Source organism: Coturnix japonica, chromosome 4, assembly GCF_054131305.1.
Source record: "Coturnix japonica strain WE chromosome 4, WE-NBRP24, whole genome shotgun sequence".
In the NCBI taxonomy this organism is placed as follows: Eukaryota; Metazoa; Chordata; class Aves; order Galliformes; family Phasianidae; genus Coturnix; species Coturnix japonica.
This window is the reverse complement of record NC_140666.1, coordinates 40,567,726-40,593,768: the sequence shown is the minus strand read 5'-3', so window position 1 is coordinate 40,593,768 and position 26,043 is coordinate 40,567,726. Positions and strand designations below refer to the sequence as shown.

General features: G+C 36.9%; 2 protein-coding genes across 7 annotated transcripts in view; one reads left to right on the top strand and one right to left on the bottom strand.

Moving 5' to 3' along the window:
* The window catches only part of CCSER1 (coiled-coil serine rich protein 1), a 562,640-nt gene that overhangs the window by 43,172 nt on the left and 493,425 nt on the right, over positions 1-26,043 (bottom strand). The window lies entirely within an intron of this gene.
* On the top strand, positions 10,970-18,436 carry LOC146761040 (uncharacterized). Its single transcript, XM_085545024.1, has 2 exons — positions 10,970-14,673; positions 15,472-18,436. The coding sequence occupies exons 1-2, from the start codon at positions 12,774-12,776 to the stop codon at positions 17,868-17,870; spliced, it is 4,299 nt and encodes a 1,432-aa protein (XP_085401150.1). The 5' UTR covers positions 10,970-12,773; the 3' UTR covers positions 17,871-18,436.

Here is a 26,043-nt window from a genome sequence, read left to right as displayed (position 1 = left end):
TAACAATGGAGTATTGTTAACACCAGATGTTTATCTGCAAATAGCTTGATCACTTAATTAAAGCTTAGACAAAGTCCTTTTAAGTATAGGTTACTTACTTATTTTTAATGATTCATATAGGTCTTTTGTTTCAGGAGTCCCTTGGCAGAAAAATTAGTAGGATTTACCATTTATTTCATCTAGGAAAACACTTAAGCAGCATTCTTAATTTTAAGATTTTAGCAGCCATCTGTGTCTTGAGGAAAACCACATACATGTTTATGATTACAGCAGTAATAAGACTTGGATGCACTGGGGACTTCTGTATTTGTTTACTGTTAAGAAAAAATGTAATGTGTTCTTTCTCAAACTACATGGACTGGTTTTAAAATTTACAAGTTACTGACAGAAAAAGATCTGAATAAAAAATAGAATAAAAATCACAGCTTGCCTAAGAATTATCACTGTGGTAGACCACTCATTTCAGAGACAGAGTTCAGCTCTCCCTAAATTAAACCTCTGTCAGTGACAGCTCATAAAGAAGGCAAAGTCCTTTGATTCCTCTATAATGTAGGAAAAGAAATCTGCAATTCACTCTCCTTCAAACTGATAATTCATTAAGCTGTTTGTATGAATTAATATATGATTTAATTCCATGTAAGATAAGTTTCCTGAAAGATGGAACTGAATCAAAAGCAGTAAAACTATCTGTTAACATTTACTCCTCTAACAAACAGTTTACTTATCGTGTCAGAACATTTTGCCTATGGTCTTGCTATATATTTATTAGTCTGCATGTACATTTTGTAGGAACATTTTCATGTCCTATCCACAAGAGAAGAATAAACTGTCTTTTTCTAGTGATTACAGTAGGTGTACTATTATTATAGCCTTGGTTGCAAGCCTCCCCCTGACATTTTTAGAAGCTTCTGTGTCTAGTAACCACAACTCTCACACATTATTGGAAAGAAGCTATGAGAAGTCAAGGTGTCTTTCTAATGTTAGTAACAAAGGAAAACAAAGCTTAAAGACAACAACAACAAAAAGAATCCAAGCCCCATTAACAGTCACTTAATTTTTATTATAAGGACAGTGGAAGTCTGCAAAAACAATGGGGTCCCTAGTTCAAACAGCTATTTTTATGAGAGTTTAATTAAAAACTGTCTGATGTGCTTTGAAGACAGCTTTGGCTTGTTTCAACTTCAGCAGCATAACATTAATTTATAGAGTAACCTTCTCCTAGCAGATTAGCTCCAACTGATGTGGTGAAATACACATTGTAGTTCTCTTGCAGAGATATAGAAATTTCAGACCAAAGTTCTTTCAGAGTGCTTGATTAATGACTCCATATGCAGGAAGACTTAATGAAATCTCCCCTTTGCTCCATCTAGGTGAAGGCATTTGTGTTTTGGCTAAGTGGAACTTCTTCCATGTCAGAGCACAAGGCAGAAGAGAGAGTAAAAAGTTGCAGAAATACTTGGCATTGTGCTCTCATTCATCAGAAGACAGCATTTCTCATGGGTGATTCTGGAAGCCTGACACTAGGGTCCTCTCAAACAGTGTGTATCTGCACTTTTTAATGAAAGCACATCAATTTCCACCAGCTATAAGTCCACTCAAAGTAAGCAAATGGAAAAAGTCTTCTTCATTTGCTGATGACAAGAATCCTTATTACTGTGTATAACAGGACATTTTTTATGGACTTAGAAAAGTTAACAGTACATTTGTTGTCTTTTGCAGAAGCAGATCAAGATCTTTATTAGATAAGAAATCCTATTTTATGCCATAGCTCTTGTTTCTACAGCACTATTGGCTTCCATGGTATAAGCTCGAGCTAAGTACCATTAAGGATATTAAATATGATTCACTTTTATTGTATCTCAGATACCTTCTAGCTATACATTTTATCAGTTCCTCTACTTTAAAAAAAAAAAGAACTATAAAATTTTACTGTCATTTTGATCATTTTTGAACTTAAGAAGTGATAGTAAATGTTCTACTTCTTTCTTAGCTGAACAAAACCAGAAAAGTAATCAAGATAAGATTATATATCCATATAAGCATTGAACAGTGAAAACAGCAGCTTTTACACACTTCAGGATCCACAGAGAAAAGAGTCAGTATTCCATACCTACAGACTTCTCTCCTGTGTGCACTATGTCTGATCACCTCATCTAAGCTTCAGCGAATTCTTCCCACTTAACAACTTGCAAGTGTTCCTTTTACCCAGTAAAAAGTAGGAGTGCTTTATGAGTTAAACTGATAACCTTTACCTGAAGACACTTTCCTCTTGACAAATACACCATAAACGTACTGTGTTCCACAAGAGTCACATTTGCATGCCAGAAAAACCCTGGATCTTTAAGCTTCAGGATGCTAATATACAAACAATTATTGAAACATTAAAGGACTTTTTAACATTGGTTTTACACATCTAAAAAAAAAAACAACAAAACAACAACAAAAAAAAAAAACTTGCTCCTTTTATTGCCCTTTTTTCCTTCCCCTGCATATGCATACTGTTTTAGTAGTTTAGTAGTTTTAGTAGAATTTTGCTTTTCTGATAGCTTTACCTTTACACAATTGAATCAGACAACTTTTTTGGACTACAAGATCCTCCACTAATTCTTGTAAACCTGATGTTTTCTGCCTACTGCATCCTCCAAGCAAATGTTTCCTGTTTTGAGACATTTCACTGAAAATGAATGTGGTGCCAAAAAAAAAAAATAAAAAAAATAAAAAAATTGTGCCAAACAATATTTTAGCAGATAATGTCATAACAGACCTTAAAAAAAAAAAAAAAAAAAAAAAAAAAAAAAAGCAATGAAAAAAAATTGCAAATGACTTTGTGAAAAATAGTACTACATGGCTAAAATCTAAACAAATCTGTTCTGGTGATACCTGTACCTATCTGGCACTGAAGTCAATAGAGCATTCATTCACATCAGTTTTCACTAGATTATGACCCAAATTTCTCTCTAGGCAATCCAATATCTTTTTTAAACAGATATTTTAAAAAAATTAACATAGGATATGTACTATGAGGGTGATTAATTAGTGACAGGACAAGCGGAAACAGCCTTAAGTGAAGCCAGGTTAAGTTTTGGCTGGATGCCAGGAAAAACATCTTTATAGAAATGGTTGTTAAGCTCTGGAATAGGCTCCCCAGGGGAGGTGGTTAAGTCACCATCCCTGGATGTGTTTAAACACCATTTGGATGTGGTACTCAGGAACATGATTTAGCATTAGAGTTAGGGTGGTATGGTTAGGTCATGGTTGGACTCTATGATCTTTAAGGTCTTTTCCAACCTTCCAACCTGAGTGATTCTGTATGTTATAATTCAACAGCATTTCTTTATATATATATACATATACATACACACACACACAACACACTCAAATATAAGAAAAATAAATCTATGGGTGAAAAACCTCCTGAAAAGGGCACATCTGCCTTTTCTGTTGAACAATCAAATAGCAAAGCTGAATACAGTAGAAAAACAGATCTGTTCACCAACCTGTTTGGTACACAACACTGCTATTTCAATATTGTACAAAAAACAAAAAGAAAAAACTTAAATGGATATCCAGACTTTCCAAACTTGAAGTATAAGCAATGGAGATAAGAATGGCTGGAGAAGATGAAGTAGATGAATCTTTTTTTCCCATATACGTGTATGCACAGCAGTGAATCACACTGCAACTTCTTATTTATTGGTCCAGGATAACTGAGTTCATCGCTTAGAATGCAAGCAGCTTTCTCCATGCCCATTCCCATGACAGTATTACTCACTCCTATTTACACTGAAGCTCTTCTACTATCAATTTAAGCTTTTCTAGCAACAGATACTTTTGCAACCCAAGTGACAAGCAAATACGCTTCTGCACAAAGGCTGGAGGAACTAACTTAAGTGGCCAGAAAAAAAAACAAACAAACAACAAAGCACGTGCTTTATAAGATCTTGTGTGGATTTCTCAAACACAGCTAAATTTACACCTCAAGAAAAAACAGCAAAAAGCATTAAAGGTTAAATGTTTTAATGATGTAAAATATTTCCCCAACTGTAAAGTCATTTTATCTTTGAATTACCAATTTTATTTCTATCCTAAAGTACAATGTAAGAGAAACTATCCATCAAGACCTGGACAATTATTTATCTCTTGATACTTAGGGCCAAGATCTGAAGCTTATGCTGACTACCAACATCCTCCCTCCTGAAACATCAACAGAAAAAAAAAAAGTCTTATATAAAGTCCAAAGTAATCATTTTGCATCATTCAAACTTACCACTAAAAGAAAGAAATACTTCTAGCAATACCAAACAAAAAAGCAATGAAAGAGATGCAACAGGGAAAGGAACACTCCTGGAAAATAAAGATTTCTATATTATTTTGTAAAGGATAGAATGTAAGTGACAAATCTGCTGCTGTAACTCCAACACTTTCTACTATCCATTAATTCCTTAAAATTTGGTAGATCTCTCCTCTCTTAGAAGAAATGTAAGATTCTCGTGTAAGTGACCACATGTCATCCCTATGGGACAACACTACTGATTAAATCCATTAAATCTGTTTAGCACCAGCTGTCCATTTTCTCTTCTTCAAACACCTAGAAGAAGAGTGATCTACTCCATCAGTGGAGAGACAGTGCACTGACAATTTTGTGGAAAGAGGTACAGGAAAAAGGATGTCTACTGCTACTGACTACAGGTTTTACTACTCCGGGAAAAGATTTTAGCTGGATGAACTGATGTAATATAATGTTTTGGGTGTATTAGGAAAGTCAACATGTTTCTATTTTCTAAAGCACAGAACAAGCAACCAAGCAGCACGCTGGGGGGGGGGGGGGGGGGGGGGGGGGGGAGTGTGGAGTAGTTTATGTGGCATATACACAGTGCTAATAATAAAAAAAAGAGGAATTTAATACTTCTCCAAAGGCACTCTGAGCTGACAGGACAAGACCTAAATGAACTTCAACATGAGCTTTTGGTTTCTACAGCTGCCCCTGAAAGAAATCAAAAAGTGGCTGTGACATAAGTAACAATAAAGAGTATTGAAAAGAAAGTTCTAGAAAACAGAAATTGGTGTGAGGAAAAACTACTTTTGTATCAATGTCTGCTTGAAGTTTTTTTTAGCTACATACAGTTATTTCCATCTTTGTTTCTGCATTCACACCAGCTACAGTGAAGTATTTACTGCTGTTTCATACACTGCTGATAACAAGACTATCTTTTAAAATTAATGAAAGCCTTGCTGCTAAAAAATGTACTTTCTATACTTGCAAATGTTAGCAATCATTACTTTTATGCTTATTTGAAGATGCATATCCAACAAGTTTTTCAAGGAAAATATGAATTAAAATTTCATACAAATACAGGTATTATGGAAAGCAAGGTTTAGTTTGTTAATTTCTTTTATAATCTAAGACTGATCTCTTCATTATACTTTTATAATGGCTTCAAAACAACAAGACTTTTCAGAAAAAAAAAAACATTCACTTATCTAGCTGTCATATTTTTTCTTTATTTTCAAGATAATTGAATAATTTGTATACCTGATGTGAAGATTGTTCTCAAATATGGACATCAACAATCTAGCTTATATTTTAGCTATTCTTCTGCATTGTTACTCATCAGAAGCATTAGATGTTTTGGACATAATTTGGTCAGTTGTAGACAAAGTTGTTTCTCTAAAGTTGTTTGCACAAAGAAACAATTTATTTTTTAATTTCATGTAAGATTTTACTTTGAGTTTCTTCAAATAAATATCCAAAATTCTTATCCATCCTCTGCAACACAGTAACGTTGCATGAAGAATTACAAAATTAAACTGTTGACAAATAAGGACTAATGCTCGGTCATTATAACTGCATTTCTAAATAAAATGTTTTCTGAAAAAAATAATCAAAAAAAGCATATAATGTCTACATTAAATAGTAAATAGGTAAAATACAGAAAGGTAACCTATTTAGTAATGTGATGTGAAACACACATAAAATGAACTAGAAACTGCAAAGTTTTCTTAGAAATGAATTTCCTGTCAGCAATTTTCTCTAAATCTGTAATATTTAACAGAGAAAACAGAAAAAAAGTATAAATTTATAAATAAATAAATTTATTTATTTAAATTTGTAAAATAAATAAATTTATTTTAACTTCTGATGCTTTACTCAACCTTGAATACTTCCTAAAACCAACTTTACAGTACTACAATCCTTACCTAGAAGCATCAGAATGTGATTTTTAAACATTTGCAGTCCAGATGTTATTTTAAATACATATTTATTCCTAGTACTTGCCAACTACTGATCAAGAAATGTTTCTCTTTCTCAGTCATATCTTCCTTCGGGTATTATTTTACCAAGCCAGATGTGAGACAAATGTTCAGTTCTGCCTAAAAGCTGCATGCAAATTCCAACTGGGTCAGTTTTCTGTTATATAAATGAGACAGGTAGGTGATAAATACAAAGAATAACCCAGAAGAAAAATTCCTTTTTGTGGAGAGCTAGATTAATTGTAACAGCAACATTATTATACCTATAGCAAAAATATGGCTACTTAAGTTGAGTTGGTAGTGCTGAAAGTGGAAGAAATGCTTTAAAATGATGTATAATGCACATCCATATCATTTATTTACTATAAATGATGACCAAGTGCAAACTGATAACCCTTCTAACTTATCATTTATGGAGTATCTTTCTTTATTCAGAGTATACTCTAGATGATTTACTGTGCAATGGCCTATACACAACGATACTTAAACACATTGACCTTCAATGTGCATCAGTTCTGATGCAAATTAAGCTAAAAACTTCACACATGCCATACACCACTTTCTCTGTCCACTTGGAGAGAACAAAACAGCACCTACTTGTCACACCTACTACCACAACACCTAGCTTAGTTCTCCCTCAAAAAAGCAAAATAAAACATTAATTTAATTCTGTTCATATGAGCCATCAAAATGTTTGGGCTTGAGCTGTCTAGCTTGGTATCATCTGAAAAATAATTTTATTAAGGATGGAAAACAGATTCAGGCTGTTTAATTAATAGATTTAATGCTGTTCATGCAAAATTTTAGATTATGTGAGTCAGTGCAGATTTTATTTTTGCCCATTTTTGCTATATACATACTACTTACAGTTAAAGGAAATGGTAGGTAAACACTCAGAGGGCTACATTTTTAAAAATTAAGGAATTATTTCAACAGGAAATGTCATCAAAAGTTATTTAGAGGCTTTTTTATCCTGAGCATTTTTGTTTTTCTGCTTTTATATTAGAAATATATAAAATATATATCTATATATATATATGGGAATGATATTTTGCTTTAGACACTCCACAGTGGAACAATGCAAAGTTTTTGATACCAGGAAGATGTTCAGCTAGTTTTTTTTTGTTGTTGTTGTTTTGTTATTTTAAGGTTGCATACCTTTGCTGGAACCAAACCAGGAACCTGTTTAACATCTTTGTTAGTGCTAAGGACACAAATCTTAATCTATCATAGCAGGAAAATGTAGTATAAGTGCTGTTACATTGTTATTATGCTGTTATATTGTTATTATGTTGTTATATCGATGTAATAACATTGAGTATTGCCAATAATTAAGAACAATGGGGAGGATATAGAAAAATGTGTAGGAGAACAAAACGAAACATGAGGTTGATTCTGTCAACCTCCTATCTGAATAACACAGAAATGTTCCCTTGTGAAATGGATAATTACAGAATATGTATCACAGAGATAAATGTTTGAATAGATCACAATAAGTTAAGTATTACATTTTCTGAGGGAAAAGTAGCTGTTGGGTGCTTACATGACATTTATTGTTATGTCCTAGAATGCTAGATAGATAATATGGATTTCTGCTTATGTTAGTGCCCTTATTTTTGATTTTCCAAAGAACAGCTAATGTTTGAATTCCCACTCTGTTCATATGTGTTGATTTCCCAATTAAAAACTAACTTCTTGTAGTCTCTTTATCATATGATAATAAGAACTATCTGGAAGGCACTTGGTATTGTATTCTAGAATATGAGAATATAGATATACAGTACAAAGCTAACAAAGAAGAGAAAGTCCGATTTATCAAAGAGAACAGAAAATAACCGCTATGGATGGGAGCTGAATGCATCTCAGATGGCAAGCTAATTGAAGGAATAGACTGTTGGCCTTAATATCAACAGAAAGAACACTGGACCATGAAACGACAGTACTAGTAAAATAGTATTTTAAAAGGTAGAAATGATAGTAGTGTAAAATGGAGAAATAGAGCCTAGATTGCATCCATTTGAAGTAATAAGACAAGGTAGTCTAGGATATTGTTCTATCTGGAATGGGACTATATCCAACATCTATATTGCATGAGAACAGGAAAAAAACTGACAGAGTATGGGTGATTAAAGGTAGAGAAAAATCTCAGCAGCACAATTTCAATTAAAGAATAAGCTAATTTAGGAAGAAGGAATGTATTTGTCAAGGCTGGGTACAGTTAAAACCATACATTTTCTCAAACAAATACAAACAGAATGAGGCAGTAAAGTAAAAATAAGTGAAAAGGGAGGAATTGAGAATGATCAACAAAACATACAGATAGTATTGACACTGATTATAGGAACTGGAAAGTTAATATACAGATGCAATGTCACAGCTCTGCGACGTTTTGCTGGAAAGATAGACTGACAGAAGGATTTAGAAGAAGTATTACTAGAATGTATAAATGTAAGTGAAGAAGGGCAAGGGAAAGATACACAACAGAAATTAAATTACAATCTCAGCAGGAATGGAGATGAAAGAATAGCCAATAAAATAAAAATAGCGCAGAAAATCTGATCTGAGTGATATCACAGAGAAAGACGAAGTCAAGTTGTTGAGAGGCTGCATAAATTCTGAAAGTGAAAGGTGATGTCTCTGAGAAAGATCTTTCTGATAAATAAGTGCTCTATTTACTATTTTGATTACTATAAAAGAACACTTGAAACAGCAAAGACTTCAGGTGCAGAATAAATATTTATTATCTTGAAATCAATTAAATAGTTCAGCATGCTGGTAACCAAGACTTGAAAGATGCACTGTAGAAGGGCAGAGGCCCAGAAATTTATGATGGAAATAGGAAAGCCTTGGGAAGATGGTTCTGTCATTCATAGAACATTAAGCAAGTTCTAGGAGAAGGCCAACATGTCCCTATGGGTAGGAAAAACTGCAACAAGATCAAGGAATGATTCAGTCTTCAGCTGGTAGGACACACTGCATATAATCCTTTTCTCTAAGCAGTATGAAGTCAGAGCCAGCCCAAAATGTTGATATGAGGATCACATGTGTCAAAAATGCTTGAGTTCCTTGAAGAACACTATTTAACTGGAAGGAAGAAGGGTGATGGAATGGACACAACTCATCTGAAATTAAAAACAGACTCCTAGTGTGAAACTCGTATCTTCAGTGAGGTCTAACTACTCACATCAGAGTGCAACAGCAGGAAAAAAAAAAAAAAAAAAAAAGGCCTACTTACAGACAAAATAAGTCCCAGCAAGAAGCAAATTTTAGAAATGAAGGAAAATAACAAGTGAATCTACCCATGCCACAAAGCTCAGTCAGTGATGTGGGTTTTTATTACTTATATGAGTGACTTGAGAGATTACATTCTCTAAGCACCATGGAACTGAGAACATGATTTTAAGTAGATGCAAAACCTTTGTCAGCTATGGTGAAGCTACAAAGTGAAATGAATGTTTCTCCTTAAACATCAAACTATGTAGATATGAAGTCTCACAAGGAAGTTTATGGAAAACAAGAAATTATAACAAGTACTACTGTAAGTGAAAGGGACTTCTGTAAGAACAATAAAAGCCATCTTCAAAACAGAGCTTAGATGATTATTACAAAGGTGATCAACTTTTTTTTCCAGTCAGTTATGAGTAAGAAAGCACCCACATGTACACATCCCTCATACCCTGAGAATAATTCTCAGCTTGTGCAAACGTCACAGAGCACTTGGCCCTACCTACAGAACTCTTCTGGAACAGAAAACTGAAAAGCTGCACTGAGTCTAGCTTGTTTTAACATATCCAAGCTACTCTTAAATTAATTAGAACAAGTATTATTAGTTACATAGCCACTATTTCTCTCAATCACAGTTTGACCAGCTCCCACTGATTAATATTATCATTAGAAACATGGCAATTAAAGCTACATTCATATCTTTGAGACATGAAGAGTCAAGGGCTATCAAGACTCATGAGACTATCCTTTTCATCTGCTCCACAACTTTTAAATCTCATTGTAATTCAGATTAATTTCAACTACAGCAAAATTTACAGTGCTTTATAAATTAGAAAGAGAAAAAAAGTAACCAATAATAATAATAATAATAAACTTCTGCTCATCCTTCAATCTGTGAAAAGTTTGACTAGTATTAATCTGTTTACAACTAACTCCTAGTAATTACTAAAAAAATAAAAAACAATAAACCCACTTCCAAGAAAAAAGCCTCAGATAATACATTAGAAAAAGTAACTCAGGCCCAACAGCCCGAAGTCCCAAAAGACCAAATATGCTACATTTTTTATTTCTGTATTACTGTGCTAAATTTGTCCAAAGCACCATTGAATAGGGCAGTGTAACACAGTAACACAATGGAAAGCATAGCAGTAACAGCAAAGTAACAAGGTCACAGGCTGCAGGAAATGATTTGCTCAAACACACAGCCATGGATACAAAAGACAAAGGAAAAAAGCTGCTCACCTTCAGACAGCCTCAGGCGCACAGGTATTTCTAGTAAAACACTCTCACCTCCACTGCCAACCCTTAAATAAAGTCTGGGAAGGAGAGGATCCTGGCTCCACCCCTTCCAGTCACTCAGGTACACTGCATGCACCTGAGTTCCCCTGTGTTGGCCCTGACTTCCCACCACGTTCTCAATCACTGCTTCAGGCTGTGATTTAGCATTTCCACTACATGTAGATATCTCACACTGGAAAGAATTTTAGGTAGATTTCCTTCTCTTTATGTTAGAGCTGGTTCTAATTTTTGTAAAAAAACTAAGTCAGTTGTTAGATAGTAAAATGAAGTACCATCCAAATAAAACGTTTTTATGCAATTGTCTTGAATACTTTCACTTTTAGACACAAAAACTAAAAATAACTCAATTTACTTTTTCTGACAATACTTTTTTATTTTTTTTCCTGATACTGTAATTCCGATTACTTGAGCCATCACTTGGATATCTTGTCTTGATCGCAGTAAAAGATGTTTCTGTAAGACTACTGATTCTAGTGTAATATCAATGTGAAATGACAAAAATTTAGCATTATGATTGAACATATTCAGAAGTTTTAATTCTGTAGAAAATTTAATTTTATTCTTCCAGTCTGGAATGGAAACTAAAGTTCTGGTCCTGTTTGAAGCCAGGAGTTGGATCTGATGATATTTTTGGGTCCTTTCCAACTCAGGATATTGTATAATCCTATGAAAATGAATACTAAAATAATTTTACTGAAAATATGCACTATGATAAACAAATCAGAAACATACTTACATTTTCTACATCATGCAATATTTCTCCCACTGTATCTGTTATATTACTTCCACATCAACAAATACAAATACTAGCTTCTTCATCTTTTCAACTTCTCATTTCGTTACTGTTTACAATAACAATAATTGAATATAAAAGGTCTTCGTGCATATCCCCAAATGCTCCTGAATATACCACTCAAAAGTAATTTAGTTTTTTCAAGAATATCATCAGCTTGAGAGCAAGTAAGGTAACATTAATGGCTGACATTCTTTTTAAGTAAAAACAGCTTGATTATATACCTTTCATCAATCTCATCTGTACTCGCCTTACAGAAAAGTATCATTCTTCAGATTATCACCCTGTTTGCTCAAGAAGGAAGAAAGTATAATGTATCAGAGATTATAAGTAAAGCTTGGAAAGAAGAATCATCATTAAAATTATGTCAGACTACTGCAATAAACAAATAAGACAAAAGAAGAAGCCTATGAATATTTGGGTGGAGGGAAGATGTCATGGTTTTGTAATTTTGTAATTTTGCTATCAGTATTCCACATCATAACATCATGTCAAGTATGGATACTTCTGTTGAATGTGCAGTCCACAGAAGAAGACTACATATCCCAGAGAACAACAGGAGTAACAATAAGTCACGGGACCAGGACTCTATATAATCTCGTTCCCAGGCTGGAGTGCCCTCCTTCTTCTCTCGAACTGCTCGGAGAGTGGGAAGCGTTCCAGCCGTGTCGCCTAGAGTTCACAGTAGGCCTCTTGGTTTTCGGAGACTCTCTCTCTCTCTCTGTTTCGTTCGATTTGTTAGCCTTAATTATATTATATTGTGTTATCTTGTATTTCGATATCATATTTAGTAAAATAAGTTTTTCCTCCTTAGATTGTCGCTGTTTTATCCCACTCCCCTTTTCCCCCTCCTTTCCGGGCCCCGGGGGGGGGGCGTGGGGTGGCTTCCCCTGTCACGGGCATAGGTAAATCTAACTAACCCGTGACAGATTTTTTGGTGGAGAATGCGGGCATAGAGCTTTTTAGCTTTTAGAACAACTCTCTCTTTGCTCTTAAAGAGCTTCGTTACGGGAGTGTTGGGAGTGTTATCTTTCCGTAGCTGCTCACGGAGAACGTGACCTTGAAATACCAGACAAATTGTCAACATTAAGGGCTGCTGTACATTCTCAGCACTGCTATCTAACTTTTGTGTAGAAAACAAAGGGATTTCTTTCTCCCTTAGAGCAAAGCTAGCTAGCTCTGACTTTTACAGAGCCTGCCAGCTATGAATCCACTCTTCATCCCAGTTGCTCTGTTTAAGGGATTGAAAGCAATTATGATCTTCTTAAAGTATTGGTCAACTATTAACACCATAATTTGGTGTTGTGGAATTGTGCAGATATATAGCCTAGTAAGGTGGATACTGATGGAGACACCTGCCTGGTACTTTTACGAGATGTGGTATGGTCAGAATTTTGGCATCTACACCCCAGATGGAATTGTGAATCTTACAAACACTTGCATCCCAGATGGAACAGGCAATTTTACAAATACTTGCATCCCAGATGGAACAGGCAATTTTACAAACACCACCATGTTTAATTCATTGTACAGGCTAAATAAACCCTTTTTATTTAGGTTGTACTCTCAGATTTCCACACGCTTTTCAATAACTGAGATAGGGTTCATACTTGCATTCATGTTATCACTATCAATGCATGCATATATGTTCCTATGCATTCGTTCTATGCGGAAGTCTCCTCCAGAACCAGAGAATGATGACTGGCAGGGAATATGGAAAGGTTTAGGAAAAGTCTTAGAAGCATGGGGACCCGCAGTGTCATGGGATTTCACTCTTGAACACCTAAGGGACCCTAAGAAATTAAGTGAGTATTTGGGTCAGAGATCTAAGGAGGTAAACCTTATGTGGGGTTTGGCTTATGCATACCGTGCTTTGTATCATACTATTCTGGAGAGAGAGAGTTTCCGATCTGAGATTCAAGCCCAAGTTAATTCTGATCAGTCACAGGAGGCATCAGTAGCAATATCAGTTGCCCCTGTGGAAGGCAAGAAATGGAAACGGGTGTCCATGCGTCTAGAACGAAAAGAAGGAGAAGCACAGGGGGGGCCAGCAGAAGACCCAGGTGCCGGGCATGGAGCAGTACCAAAAAAAGCAAAGGCAAAAACCAAGAGGCATGAAGAAGAGACTGATGATGAGGAGGAAATCACCTACTGTCGACCTCTGAAGCTGACTGAAATCCAAGGCTCAAGAAAGGAGTTCACACGGCGTCAAGATGAAGGTATCCTTGCTTGGTTGCTTCGCTGCTGGGACAACGGGGCCAACAGCTTGTCTCTAGATGGTAATGAAGCTCGCCAACTAGGAAGCATTGCCCAAGATGCAGGTATCGACAGAGGGATTAGCAGATGTTCGGATGGAGCTGCCACTCTCTGGTTGCGGCTGTTAGAAGCCGTGAGAGAAAGGTACCCCTATAAGGATGCTTTGAAGCCTAAATTTGATAGTTGGAATACCGTCCAAAAAGGCATTCAGCGCCTGAGGGAATTGGCCATGGCGAAAATGTTGTACAGCCCTGATCCAAGCGAACTTGACCCTGAGAGAGTGAGGGCCGATCCTGACATGTGGCAGAAAATCACAAGTACAGCACCAGAGAGAATTGCACAGTCATTGGTATCAGGATCTAAAGGATTCGTGGACAGATGGCCCCGAGTTGTTGAGCTGATTATAATGCTTCAAACCACCGATCAGCAGCTCCCCCAACTGCATGCCGCAGTTTCTGCCATCTCACGGCTAGAAAACCGAGTAGATGAAATGTGCAAGAAATTGTTTCCATCAACTAATTGTAATGATCCCGTAATAGTATCAGAAACAACTGATGAAGGTCAATCCTCGTACGGGCCTCCAGGTCTAATGAAGGATCTGATCAAACTAGTCCAGTCCTACTCCCCACCTGCATCATCAAAAGTCTCAGCTGTTAAACGCACACGCTTCCCAGCTCGAGCAAAGAACAACAGTACGATTGCACCGCGTGTTTCCATGTGGCGCTACCTACGTGACCGTGGAGAAGACATGAGGAAGTGGCATGATCAGCCCACTTCTGCACTACGAGCACGGGTGAAAGAACTACTAGACATACCAACCACCAGTGGAGTTGCTCCAGTCATCACAGGTAACCAATAGAGGGGCCCTGCCCTCAGTCAGGGGAGGGAAAGGGATAATAGAGTTTATTGGACTGTGTGGATTCGATGGCCTGGCACATCAGAACCACAGGAATATAAGGCGCTGGTGGATACCGGTGCACAGTGTACCCTAATGCCCTCCAGTCATGAAGGGACAGAATCAATCCATATTTCTGGAGTGACTGGGGGCTCTCAAGAATTGACTGTGCTGGAGGCTGAAATAAGCCTCACTGGCAAAGACTGGCAAAAACATCCTATTGTGACTGGCCCAGGGGCTCCATGTATACTGGGTATTGATTACCTCAGAAGGGGGCATTTCAAGGATCCTAAGGGGTATCGATGGGCCTTTGGGATAGCTGCTGTAGACATGGACAACATTAAGCAGCTGTCTGTTTTGCCTGGCCTGTCAGAGGACCCGTCTGTTGTGGGGCTGCTACGAGTAAAAGAGCAGCAGGTGCCGATTGCTACAAAGACAGTGCACAGACGGCAGTATCGCACCAACAGGGATTCCTTGCTCCCCATTCATGATTTGATTCGCCAGTTGGAGAATCAGGGAGTGATCAGTAAAACTCACTCACCTTTTAACAGTCCCATATGGCCAGTGCGTAAAGCCAGTGGAGAATGGAGGCTGACAGTAGACTACCGTGGCCTGAATGAGGTCACACCCCCATTGAGCGCTGCTGTGCCGGACATGTTGGAACTCCAGTACGAGCTGGAGTCAAAAGCAGCCAAATGGTATGCCACCATTGACATTGCCAATGCCTTCTTTTCTATTCCTTTGGCCGCAGAATGCAAGCCACAGTTTGCCTTCACCTGGAGGGGCATTCAGTATACTTGGAACCGTTTGCCCCAGGGGTGGAAACACAGCCCAACCATTTGCCATGGGTTGGTCCAAACTGTACTGGAACAGGGTGGTGCTCCTGAACACCTGCAGTACATTGATGACATTGTTGTGTGGGGCGATACAGCAGAAGAAGTTTTCACAAAAGGAGAGCAGATAATCCGGATTCTTCTACAAGCTGGCTTTGCTATTAAGAGAAGCAAAGTAAAAGGACCTGCCCAGGAAATTCAGTTCTTAGGTATAAAGTGGCAGGATGGACGTCGTCACATCCCAGCAGATGTGATCGACAAAATCACTGCCATGTCTCCACCAACTAGCAAGAAAGAGACACAATCTTTCCTGGGTGCAGTGGGCTTTTGGAGGATGCACATTCCAAACTACAGCCTCATTGTAAGCCCCCTTTATCAGGTAACGCGGAAGAAGAATGATTTTGCATGGGGCCCTGAGCAGCAGCAGGCTTTTGAACAGATTAAACAAGAGATAGCCCGTGCTGTAGCCCTGGGGCCAGTACGGACTGGACAGGATGTAAAGAACATCCTCTATACTGCTGCTGGAGAGAAAGGCCCCACTTGGAGTTTGTGGCAAAGAGCCTCAGGAGAGACCCGAGGCCGACCCCTGGGATTCTGGAGTCGATCATATAAGGGGTCTGAAGAGTGCTACACTCCAACTGAGAAGGAGATCTTAGCCGCGTATGAGGGGGTTCGGGCTGCTTCTGAAGTAGTCGGGACTGAAACACAGCTCCTTTTGGCACCTCGACTGCCAGTGCTGAACTGGATGTTCAAAGGACAGGTTCCCTCCACCCATCATGCTACCGATGTCACCTGGAGCAAGTGGATTACGCTGATTACACAGCGAGCGCGAATGGGAAACCTCAATCGTCCAGGAATCCTAGAGGTAATCATGGACTGGCCTGAAGATAAAAAGTTTGGAACATCACCAGCAGAAGAGGTATCACGTGCTAAAGAGGCCCCACCATACAACGAATTACCAGAAAATGAAAAGAAATATGCCCTATTCACTGACGGATCATGTCGCATTGTAGGGAAGCATCGCAAATGGAAAGCTGCTGTGTGGAGCCCCACACGACAGGTTGCAGAGGCCACTGAAGGTAAGGGAGAATCAAGTCAGTTTGCAGAGGTAAAAGCTGTCCAGCTGGCCTTAGATGTTGCTGAACGGGAGAGGTGGCCAATGCTGTATCTTTATACTGACTCATGGATGGTGGCAAATGCCTTATGGGGGTGGTTACAGCGGTGGGAACAAAATAACTGGCAACGGAGGGGAAAATCTGTTTGGGCCGCTGAACTATGGAAGGACATTGCTTCCCGAACAAAGAATATGGTTGTAAAGGTGCGTCATGTGGATGCACATGTGCCCAAAAGTCGGGCTACTGAAGAACAACAAAACAACCATCAGGTAGATAAAGCTGCTAGAATTGAGGTGGCTCAAATCGACTTGGATTGGCAGAATAAGGGCGAATTATTTCTAGCTCGATGGGCTCATGAGACCTCAGGTCATCAAGGAAGAGACGCAACATATAAGTGGGCCAGAGACCGAGGGGTGGACTTAACCATGGACGCTATTGCGCAGATTATTCATGATTGTGAAACATGTGCCATAATTAAACAAGCCAGAAGGATGAAACCTCTCTGGGAGGAAGGGCGATGGCAAAAGTATAAATATGGGGAGGCGTGGCAGGTTGATTATATCACCTTGCCACGATCTCGCAGTGGTAAGTGTTATGTACTCACTATGGTAGAGGCAACCACTGGGTGGCTTGAAACATACGCAGTACCCCATGCAACTGCTCGAAACACCATATTAGGTCTTGAGAAACAAGTCCTGTGGCGACATGGCACCCCAGAAAGAATTGAATCTGATAATGGGACACATTTCAAAAATTCTCTTATAAATACTTGGGCCAAAGATCATGGCATTGAGTGGATTTATCATATTCCCTACCATGCACCAGCTTCTGGTAAAATTGAACGATATAATGGGTTGTTGAAAACTATGTTGAAAGCAATGGGTGGTGGAACATTTAAGCACTGGGAGAAGAATCTGGCAGAAGCCACTTGGTTGGTCAATACTAGAGGATCTGTCAATCGTGATGGTCCTAGTCAATCTAGCCCCCTACACACTGTAGAAGGAGATAAGGTCCCTGTTATACATGTAAAGAACATGTTGGGAAAAGCTGTTTGGGTCCTTCCAGCTTCTGGAAAGGGCAAACCTATCCGTGGAACTGTCTTCGCCCAGGGACCTGGGTGCACTTGGTGGGTAATGCAGAAGGATGGGGATGTTCAATGTGTGCCACAAGGGAATTTGATGCTGGGGGAGTGCAGTCAATAATTTTATGTATCTATATATATATATATATGTTTGCATGTGTAGTGTATTTTAGTTATTATAGTTGTACATTTAGTTATGTTACATGCAATTCTACTATTTAGCTATCACAATTTTACATACGTGTATATATATGTATATATATGTATATATTAACCATGATGTAATAATGTAGAATAAGGGGTGGAATGTCATGGTTTTGTAATTTTGTAATTTTGCTATCAGTATTCCACATCATAACATCATGTCAAGTATGGATACTTCTGTTGAATGTGCAGTCCACAGAAGAAGACTACATATCCCAGAGAACAACAGGAGTAACAATAAGTCACGGGACCAGGACTCTATATAATCTCGTTCCCAGGCTGGAGTGCCCTCCTTCTTCTCTCGAACTGCTCGGAGAGTGGGAAGCGTTCCAGCCGTGTCGCCTAGAGTTCACAGTAGGCCTCTCGGTTTTCGGAGACTCTCTCTCTCTCTCTGTTTCGTTCGATTTGTTAGCCTTAATTATATTATATTGTGTTATCTTGTATTTCGATATCATATTTAGTAAAATAAGTTTTTCCTCCTTAGATTGTCGCTGTTTTATCCCACTCCCCTTTTCCCCCTCCTTTCCGGGCCCCGGGGGGGGGCGTGGGGTGGCTTCCCCTGTCACGGGCATAGGTAAATCTAACTAACCCGTGACAGAAGAAAAGAGAGTGACAAGTAAGAAACTTATCTTTGTATATTGCAATTAATTTCACTCATAAAACTGTCAGTATGCCATGGCACATATAATTTCCACAGATATGATTTGGATGACTTTGTAGTGACTGCAGTCATGAAGAATACAAACACTACATATCCTATGAGCAAATATGAAGATTAAAGCCTAAGGAAAAAACCTATGACTGCAGAGGAAGTACTGAATGTGGTATTGTCATAAATGCTGAAATTAGTAAATATAGATCAACTTTGAGTCATGACTGAAGAAAATGAAATGGATATGGATAAGAATACCTAGAATCTCTTTTCTAGCTTAAAGCAATTTATACAGACCATCTATTACATTATATTACATTATTGTATACATTGTGTTACAAGATCTACTCCTGTACCAGCTGAAATCTTTATGCATATTAACTTGAAGGGACTACCAAAATAGAATAAATGTACAGAAGGATGTTTTGTATGGGTGAATGCATATAGTCAAACTTCTTTTATTCCAGGAAGGAGGAGATTTAAAATAAAAGAATAATTTCTAGCTAGGAAGAAATGTTGCAAGGATTTAAAAATAATAAATGATTACAAAACAAACAAACAAAAAAAACAACAACCCAAAACAAAACAAAAAACCAATCAAAACAAAAATAAACAAAACAAAAAACAAACAAACCAAAAAAAAAAAAAAAAAAGGAAAAAGAAAATGAAACATTCTCTAATACATTAAAACATTTCTGAGAGGAAACACTTCCAATCTTTCTTCCAAATGCTGTACCACAAAAGCTGTCAAAATCTTGTCACTTACCATGTTTTCTACCTAGCTAAACTGTTGTTTGGAAGCATTAAATTCTTCAGTTCACCCCATTTATTTCAAAACACATCAAGAATTTAGCCATACACTCTCATAATCTGAGCATAAATAGCGTGAAAAAAATTTGGACACTGTATAAAGAGTTATCTTTAAGGAAGCTTTGTTTATCTAAGAAACTATAGCTGTGAAGGTCTTTATCATTGCTGATACTCATTTTTCAACTGGGGAAAAAGGAAAAAAGTTGTTTAAATTTAAAACCAAACAAAACAGTCTTACATATCACTTCATGAAAAGATAACTTACAGGTACTTCTTTTGTTCAGCATGAAACATTTGTTCCAAGAATAGCAGACTGTCAAATAGCTCCAACCCAAGACAAAACAGATTTGAATCTCTATATTAAAAAGAATGAAATCCCTTATCTGCGCAATGGCCTCACTCACAGGGCTGCACAACTTTCTGAGATGAGTTTCATCATTTTCTCTTGTTGGCCTTTATTCTTTTCTTAAACAAATAAACAAGTAGAAACCCTACCTTGCATATATGCTGGAACAAGGTTAATAATACAGATATTATTTCCCCAAGTGACCGCAGATGTCTGTGTACTAACTATTCCTCTATGACGAACAAAATAATAAATAAACAATTTAAAAATCCTCAAAAAAAAAAAAACAACCACAAAAACAAACAAACAAAAACACGTTTGAAAGAAATTATAAAAGAGAATAAAAAGGAAAGCCTGAAAATAAGGCACCACATATTATTATATGGCTCAATGGATAATATAGGAGCTGATTTCAAATCTATAAAGAAAAAAAATTCAACCTAGTTGCCCATTGCCCATGCTATTCATTTCCTAAACACAATGTCCTCTTTCTTTCTGGCACTGTGGTCCTATATTTCAGTTGATCTGCTTATATTAAACAAAAAAATCACACACACACAGACACACACACACACAAACAAAACAACAAACAACAAACAAACAAACAAAACCAACACATGACCCTATTCTGATTAAAATAAGCTTAAGATTGGATTTAAATAAAAATAATTTCAATTACTTTATTTCAAGAAAAACTTTGGAAAATATGTATTTGTTTTTGTGCAATATATGGCAGCAGAGGGGCAGCCTGACAGAATACCATCTGGCACTGAAGAGCACATGAAGCTAACATGTCACTGAATTCCTATGTGGCACCTACTGAAATTCATCAGCATTTGCTGAACATGTATGGAGACAAAACAGCGGATATGAGCACAGTGAGGTGGTGGATAGTGCATTTCAGCAGTGGCCACTGTTGCAGTGAGTCACCTCCACTGGTGCAGATGTTTGCAAGAGTCGTGTGCAGGCTCTTGTTCATCACTGGCAAAAATAGACAGCTAGTGGTGGTCACTAATTTGAGAAATAGCATTTTGTAGCTAAGAACTTGTTCTATCAAATACTGTTATTGTACTCTTCTCTAAGTCAGGAAGCTGCTGTAGGTAATTAAAGGTGCAAACGAAGAAGCATCTTCAATTACTGTTAACTCTTGATATACTTTTATACATTTTAGCACTGATAGAAAATATGAGTAATAAAAGTAACCAAACCTTTAGCAATGTAACAGAAATCAACTCCCACTTCTTTAACAGGATCAACTCAAAATATCCCAGTGTTCCCTTCAGGAGCAGCCCCTCGTCAGGGTGTATGTATTTTGATAGTGCTCTCATCACCAGAGAATCCAACTGCATTTACTTTCTGTTTCAGTAAAACATTCCCTCTTCGAAAAAATAAGTTATCCCTCTATTCTCTGCAGAGCTTCACAAGTTATGTTTCAAGTAGTTAGTCAAGGACAGAGAAGAAGCTCTTACTACTTAAAGATATCTGCAAGAACTAATAAAACCTGGAAACAGCAAACACAATCTGAAGTTCAGTACTAACTTATGAATGTAAGGATGCAGTCATGCGAATTTCCTTTGCTTAACAGAAGGAAATCACAATACTTCATCATCTGACAGATAATTTTCTTCAACCTCTTAAATAGTTTTCATGGCACTAAGATTTGAGAGGCTGATATAGGTTGCAAATTTGTGCTTGTCTAAGCATACATTTCTGCTGAAATATTAATGTAGTTATTTACACATTAAAAAAAAAAAAAAGAGAGAGAAAAAAAAAAGCTTAGGTAGATGAAGAGTATCATCTTACAGAACTGTGGACTGAGACTGAATAGTTGCACCTTGGTTCATGTACTGAAAAGTAACTTTACCAATGGAAGAGAACTTCCCTAATGCGTATCCCTAATACACGTATTTCTATCTTTAAGCCAGAGTACATCAGTAACATCATGCACAGATCCCCCCTGCAAACATGTCCAGCAAGGACACCTCAGTATTCATCTTTTTATCATTTGTTAGCCTTGGCCATGGCAGGTGGAACACATGATACACAATTTCATACATCAGTATAAAGCCTCAGTTGTGCTTGTGTGCTCTCTTCTATTTACACTATAAAAAAACTAAGCACCCCATTAAGGATAGAAATAACAGTTACACAGCTGGTGATCCCGTCTTTTAGCTGAGAACATCCTATAGTCTAATCTATAGACTATATCTAATCATAATTAAACATCCTAATGTTTAATAAGACATAATGTTTTGCTACTACCATTTGTATCTCAAATAATTCTCAAAATTTGAACTAATTTTCTAGCAGAGTTCTGCCTTGTTAAAATATTTTTCTTAAACAAAGTTTCCATGGTGCATTCTGAAAAGAGGTTCATTGTTGGGTTTTTTGTTTGTTTGTTTGCTTTTTTTTTTTTTTCTCATTTTTTTTTTCATATAAGTCTATAAACTAAGCCTTCATCTTACTGCTGTGTTCAGATAGCTTTGTCATTGGCCATGCTAGAAAAACTGAGGCTGACACCTGGTTATAATCATTTTACTAGTCTCCAGGGCTAGATGGCATCTTTACTAGAAGCGCATAGCTATGACAAAGTTTTTCCTTTGAGTGTGTGTGTGTGTGTGAGAGAGAGAGACAGAGATGAACACTGAATACAAAAACACTTAAATTCACTGTCAAACAGTATGATGAATCCAATTTTCACTGTTTTCAGTATAACCTTATCAGCATTTGGCAATCAACAATATTACATTTAGTGGAGGGTTGTTAAAGGATTAGCTAAACTATATATCAAAGAAGTTCTGCAACACTCTGACATTAAATGGCAATTTTACAGCAACATATCAAGTAGGTTTTTTGTTTAGCTAGAAAAATACACTCGTATCAATTTCTGTCAAACTGTTTTACCTTATGTTAGATGCAAAGTGAGTATAAAGATGAGGTTTGGCAAAGTGATGCTTTGCTTAACTCCTCTTCATATTTTTCTCCACTTTCTACAGTCACAAACTTCCATTTGTCAGTCCCTGTTATTACCTGGGCTGCTAAAAAAGCAATCTTCTTCTAACATTGTCAGTCTGACACTTCTTTGCTAATGCTAATTGATCAAAAAGCTGAAAAGGTATGAACTTATTTTGCCTGTTACAAGTTACTGACAATGTGTATCATTTTCATAACCTTATATTTCTCCTTTTAGAACAAAGAATAAAAAATAATGCTTACCAGAAATACTTTGTTTAAGCCTATTGACTTTATATTTTATAGTATCAAGAACAACAGGAAGCACTAACTAACTACTAACTAACTGGTTTTCTTTTTGGTGTTTTTTTTTTTTTTTTTTTTTTTTGGTTTTTTATTTTTGGTGGTTTTTTTTTTTGGAAGATAAGAAGATCACCTAAGGGGTCGGTCAGGCTGGGTTTTTGCTGGCTTTATTACCCAGCAGATGGAATGGCAAATGTGTGACATACGGAGAAAGCTATCTAATATGCCAGTTTGTTAAACAGATTGTCTTCATCATCTGACCACTGTTAGAAAGGCAATTGAAAACCACAGGCTTCTAGCTTCTCTAAAATGAATGTTAAAAATGCAAATATGGAGCCATTTCTCACCCTCTAAATTAACTGTCAAAAACATATGCACAGTGAAAAATCTAGGTGGGCCAGTACACCACCAATCTCCCTCCTGAAACTTCTCTGTGGGACCCAGTGAGAATGTACCTCTCAAGAACTGGTCCTCAGTTCCCTTCACAAGTGGGAAATATTTGAGAAGTCTGTCAATGCAAATATAAAATAAACATTGCCACCAACCTACCAGAAAAATAAAAAAATGCTCTTGATTCATTAAAGATCTGTGTGTTAGGAAATCAGTGAAAGCATTTCTATTGCATTATATGTTCTGATAATCACCTAGGGTACCACACTGAGGGGATCTGGGCATGAAATGTGCTGCACTACTTTTCTAGTATTATTTTAATGCAGCTATGTACAATCTTATACAGATACACTTCCTTTCAGCATGAACAGTCAAGTTTAAATAAATAAACAAATATAGAAGTGTTCAAATACTTTGATGCATGATGTCTATACATGGTCTGGTTTCCAGTTCATTAATAGTTCAGTTAGTTTAGCAATACATTCAGATTAATAAAAAGGAAATGAGAGTTCTGGAACTGTCTTCCATACAATAGAGCAGAGCCAGAAAATTAATCTTTTTGACTTGAATTTGAGAAACTTATGGGAATTAGGAAAAGCACAGGAATTCCATAATCTATAAAAAAAAAAAAAAAAAAGCTTTTCTACTTCTGCTTTTCTGCATGGAAGCAACTTGTGGAAGCAAGAAAATAATACATTTTACCCTTTTGAGACATAGTTTACTTCCAATTGCTAATAGGATGTAAATCAAGATATGCTGGAATGGATTAGTAGTATTGACATTCCTAAACTAATCAACACATACCAGTTCTCATGACTAAGAGCTAAAATTATTGCTACTTTGGGGAATATCATGGAATTATTCAATGCCATCATCTAGGCAACATTACTGGGGCTTTAGTACACTCCACGGGGTTACATATGTTAGATTTATTTAATGCAGACCCTGATGTTGCAGAGACCTGAGACAGTAGATACATTTGCATCCTCTCATCATGATGCATGACATAGGATAACCTTTAAATATTTTATTTTGAATTTTGAGATCGCTAGAGATAGTTGCACCTTCAGTACTAACCCTGCATTGAAGGCAGGGTTGGAACATTATTGCCATCACTACAGAATCATATTCAATAATGAATTTTTCATCATACTGTGTTACTACATAATGCAATTACAGTTTTAAGATATGCATTTGCTAAAACAAAACAAAACAGAACAAAACACTATTTTCCATATTAGCAAATTACATCTCCAAAGCCTAAAGCTTCCTTAGCTCCATTATGCTAAGCTCAGGGAACTGACAACAGCAAGTCCTTTGAGGACAAAATGCACACATCTGCACAGAAAGGTGCATGGTAATATTAGTGTGTCAGAAATATAACTTGTGAGCCTACAGCAATCTCTCTAATGTGTATGTTGCTTAGTATGTGAACACTTGTAATACATTTTAAATCAAGAGAATAATACTTCCTCTCCCTCAGGGAATTTCAAAGGTTAGCATTACTTCAAACACTAGCAAATCAAGCTACACACAGCTCATAGTGACTTGGATCATGGCTCAGCATAGTGCTGGCTTAAGTGTCAGATATATTTTACTGAGAAATGTACTATTTCTTTCTAGCACCATTAAGCCTTGAATGCAAACAATTAGCAGAACTACAACAGCTAGAATTGTGCCGTCTTGCCATTTAAATTAAGACAGCCAAACACTGTTGCAGCCTGTGCCACTGGAAAGCATTCGTAAATTTCCACTTCTATTTGATCACTTGTGCTCACAGTAGGTAATATGCTGTTTTTGCTTTCTTTATTCAATTCAGAAACATTCTCATACTACTTTCTTTGGTAGTTGATTTCACTGAGTCAAGTCCACTAAAAAAAAAACTAAACAAAAAACAACCATGAAAAAAAAAAAACAATTTAATTTACTAGTTGATAATTGGAGGTTTTTTGCTTTACAAAAACAAGCAATACTATTTACTGATTTTAAAGATCTATCCTTCAAGCAGTTTTCTGTTTCATTACAGTACTTCAATGCAATTAAATGTTACTACTTTGCCTTTAGAGAAGGTTTAAAGAAAAAAAAAAAAAAAAAAAAAGACAAGGAGATTTACTGAGTGTCTCTCAGCAGCGTAATTGGCAAAGAAGGCATAAGAATTTAGGTTAATGGACATCCTGGAAGTGCTTTTCAAATAAAAACAATTTATTCCATTAAAAAAAAAATAAATAAAAATTGCTTCCTATGAGTTTTTATTGAAAAACAGAAAGCAAGGAGTTTCTTCTGAAAACATCTGCCATCAACTGCCATCTTAAAAAGAAAAATAAAAACCTATATACTTTTCTTAATGGCACAATTTTTCTTCTGTGTATTCCAAAAGGAGATATTTTTTCCCATCTGAATTTTTATTTGCAGTTTCAAACACCAGCTCCAGCTCTGTGTTTGCAAGGCTTGAATTTGAGATGCTGCATTATGATGCACAAGCAGATTTGACACCCAAATATCTTACCTTTCTAATACTGACCGATCCTATGTTTTTATCTATTTCAAGGCATGAAAAGAAACACTCTACTTCAGAAAGAATCTGGGAGTAAAAGAGCACAGCAAATGTAACAGGTGAAGAAAAAGCCTGGTGAAACT

What these genes read in the sequence shown, in the direction of transcription:
- LOC146761040 (XM_085545024.1), top strand. Translation starts at nt 12,774, where the DNA reads ATGAATCCACTCTTCATCCCAGTTGCTCTGTTTAAGGGATTGAAAGCA. An exon ending in AGTTGCTCCAGTCATCACAG is followed by an intron (nt 14,674 to 15,471) that starts GTAACCAATAGA and finishes CTTTGGCCGCAG; the next exon opens with AATGCAAGCCACAGTTTGCC.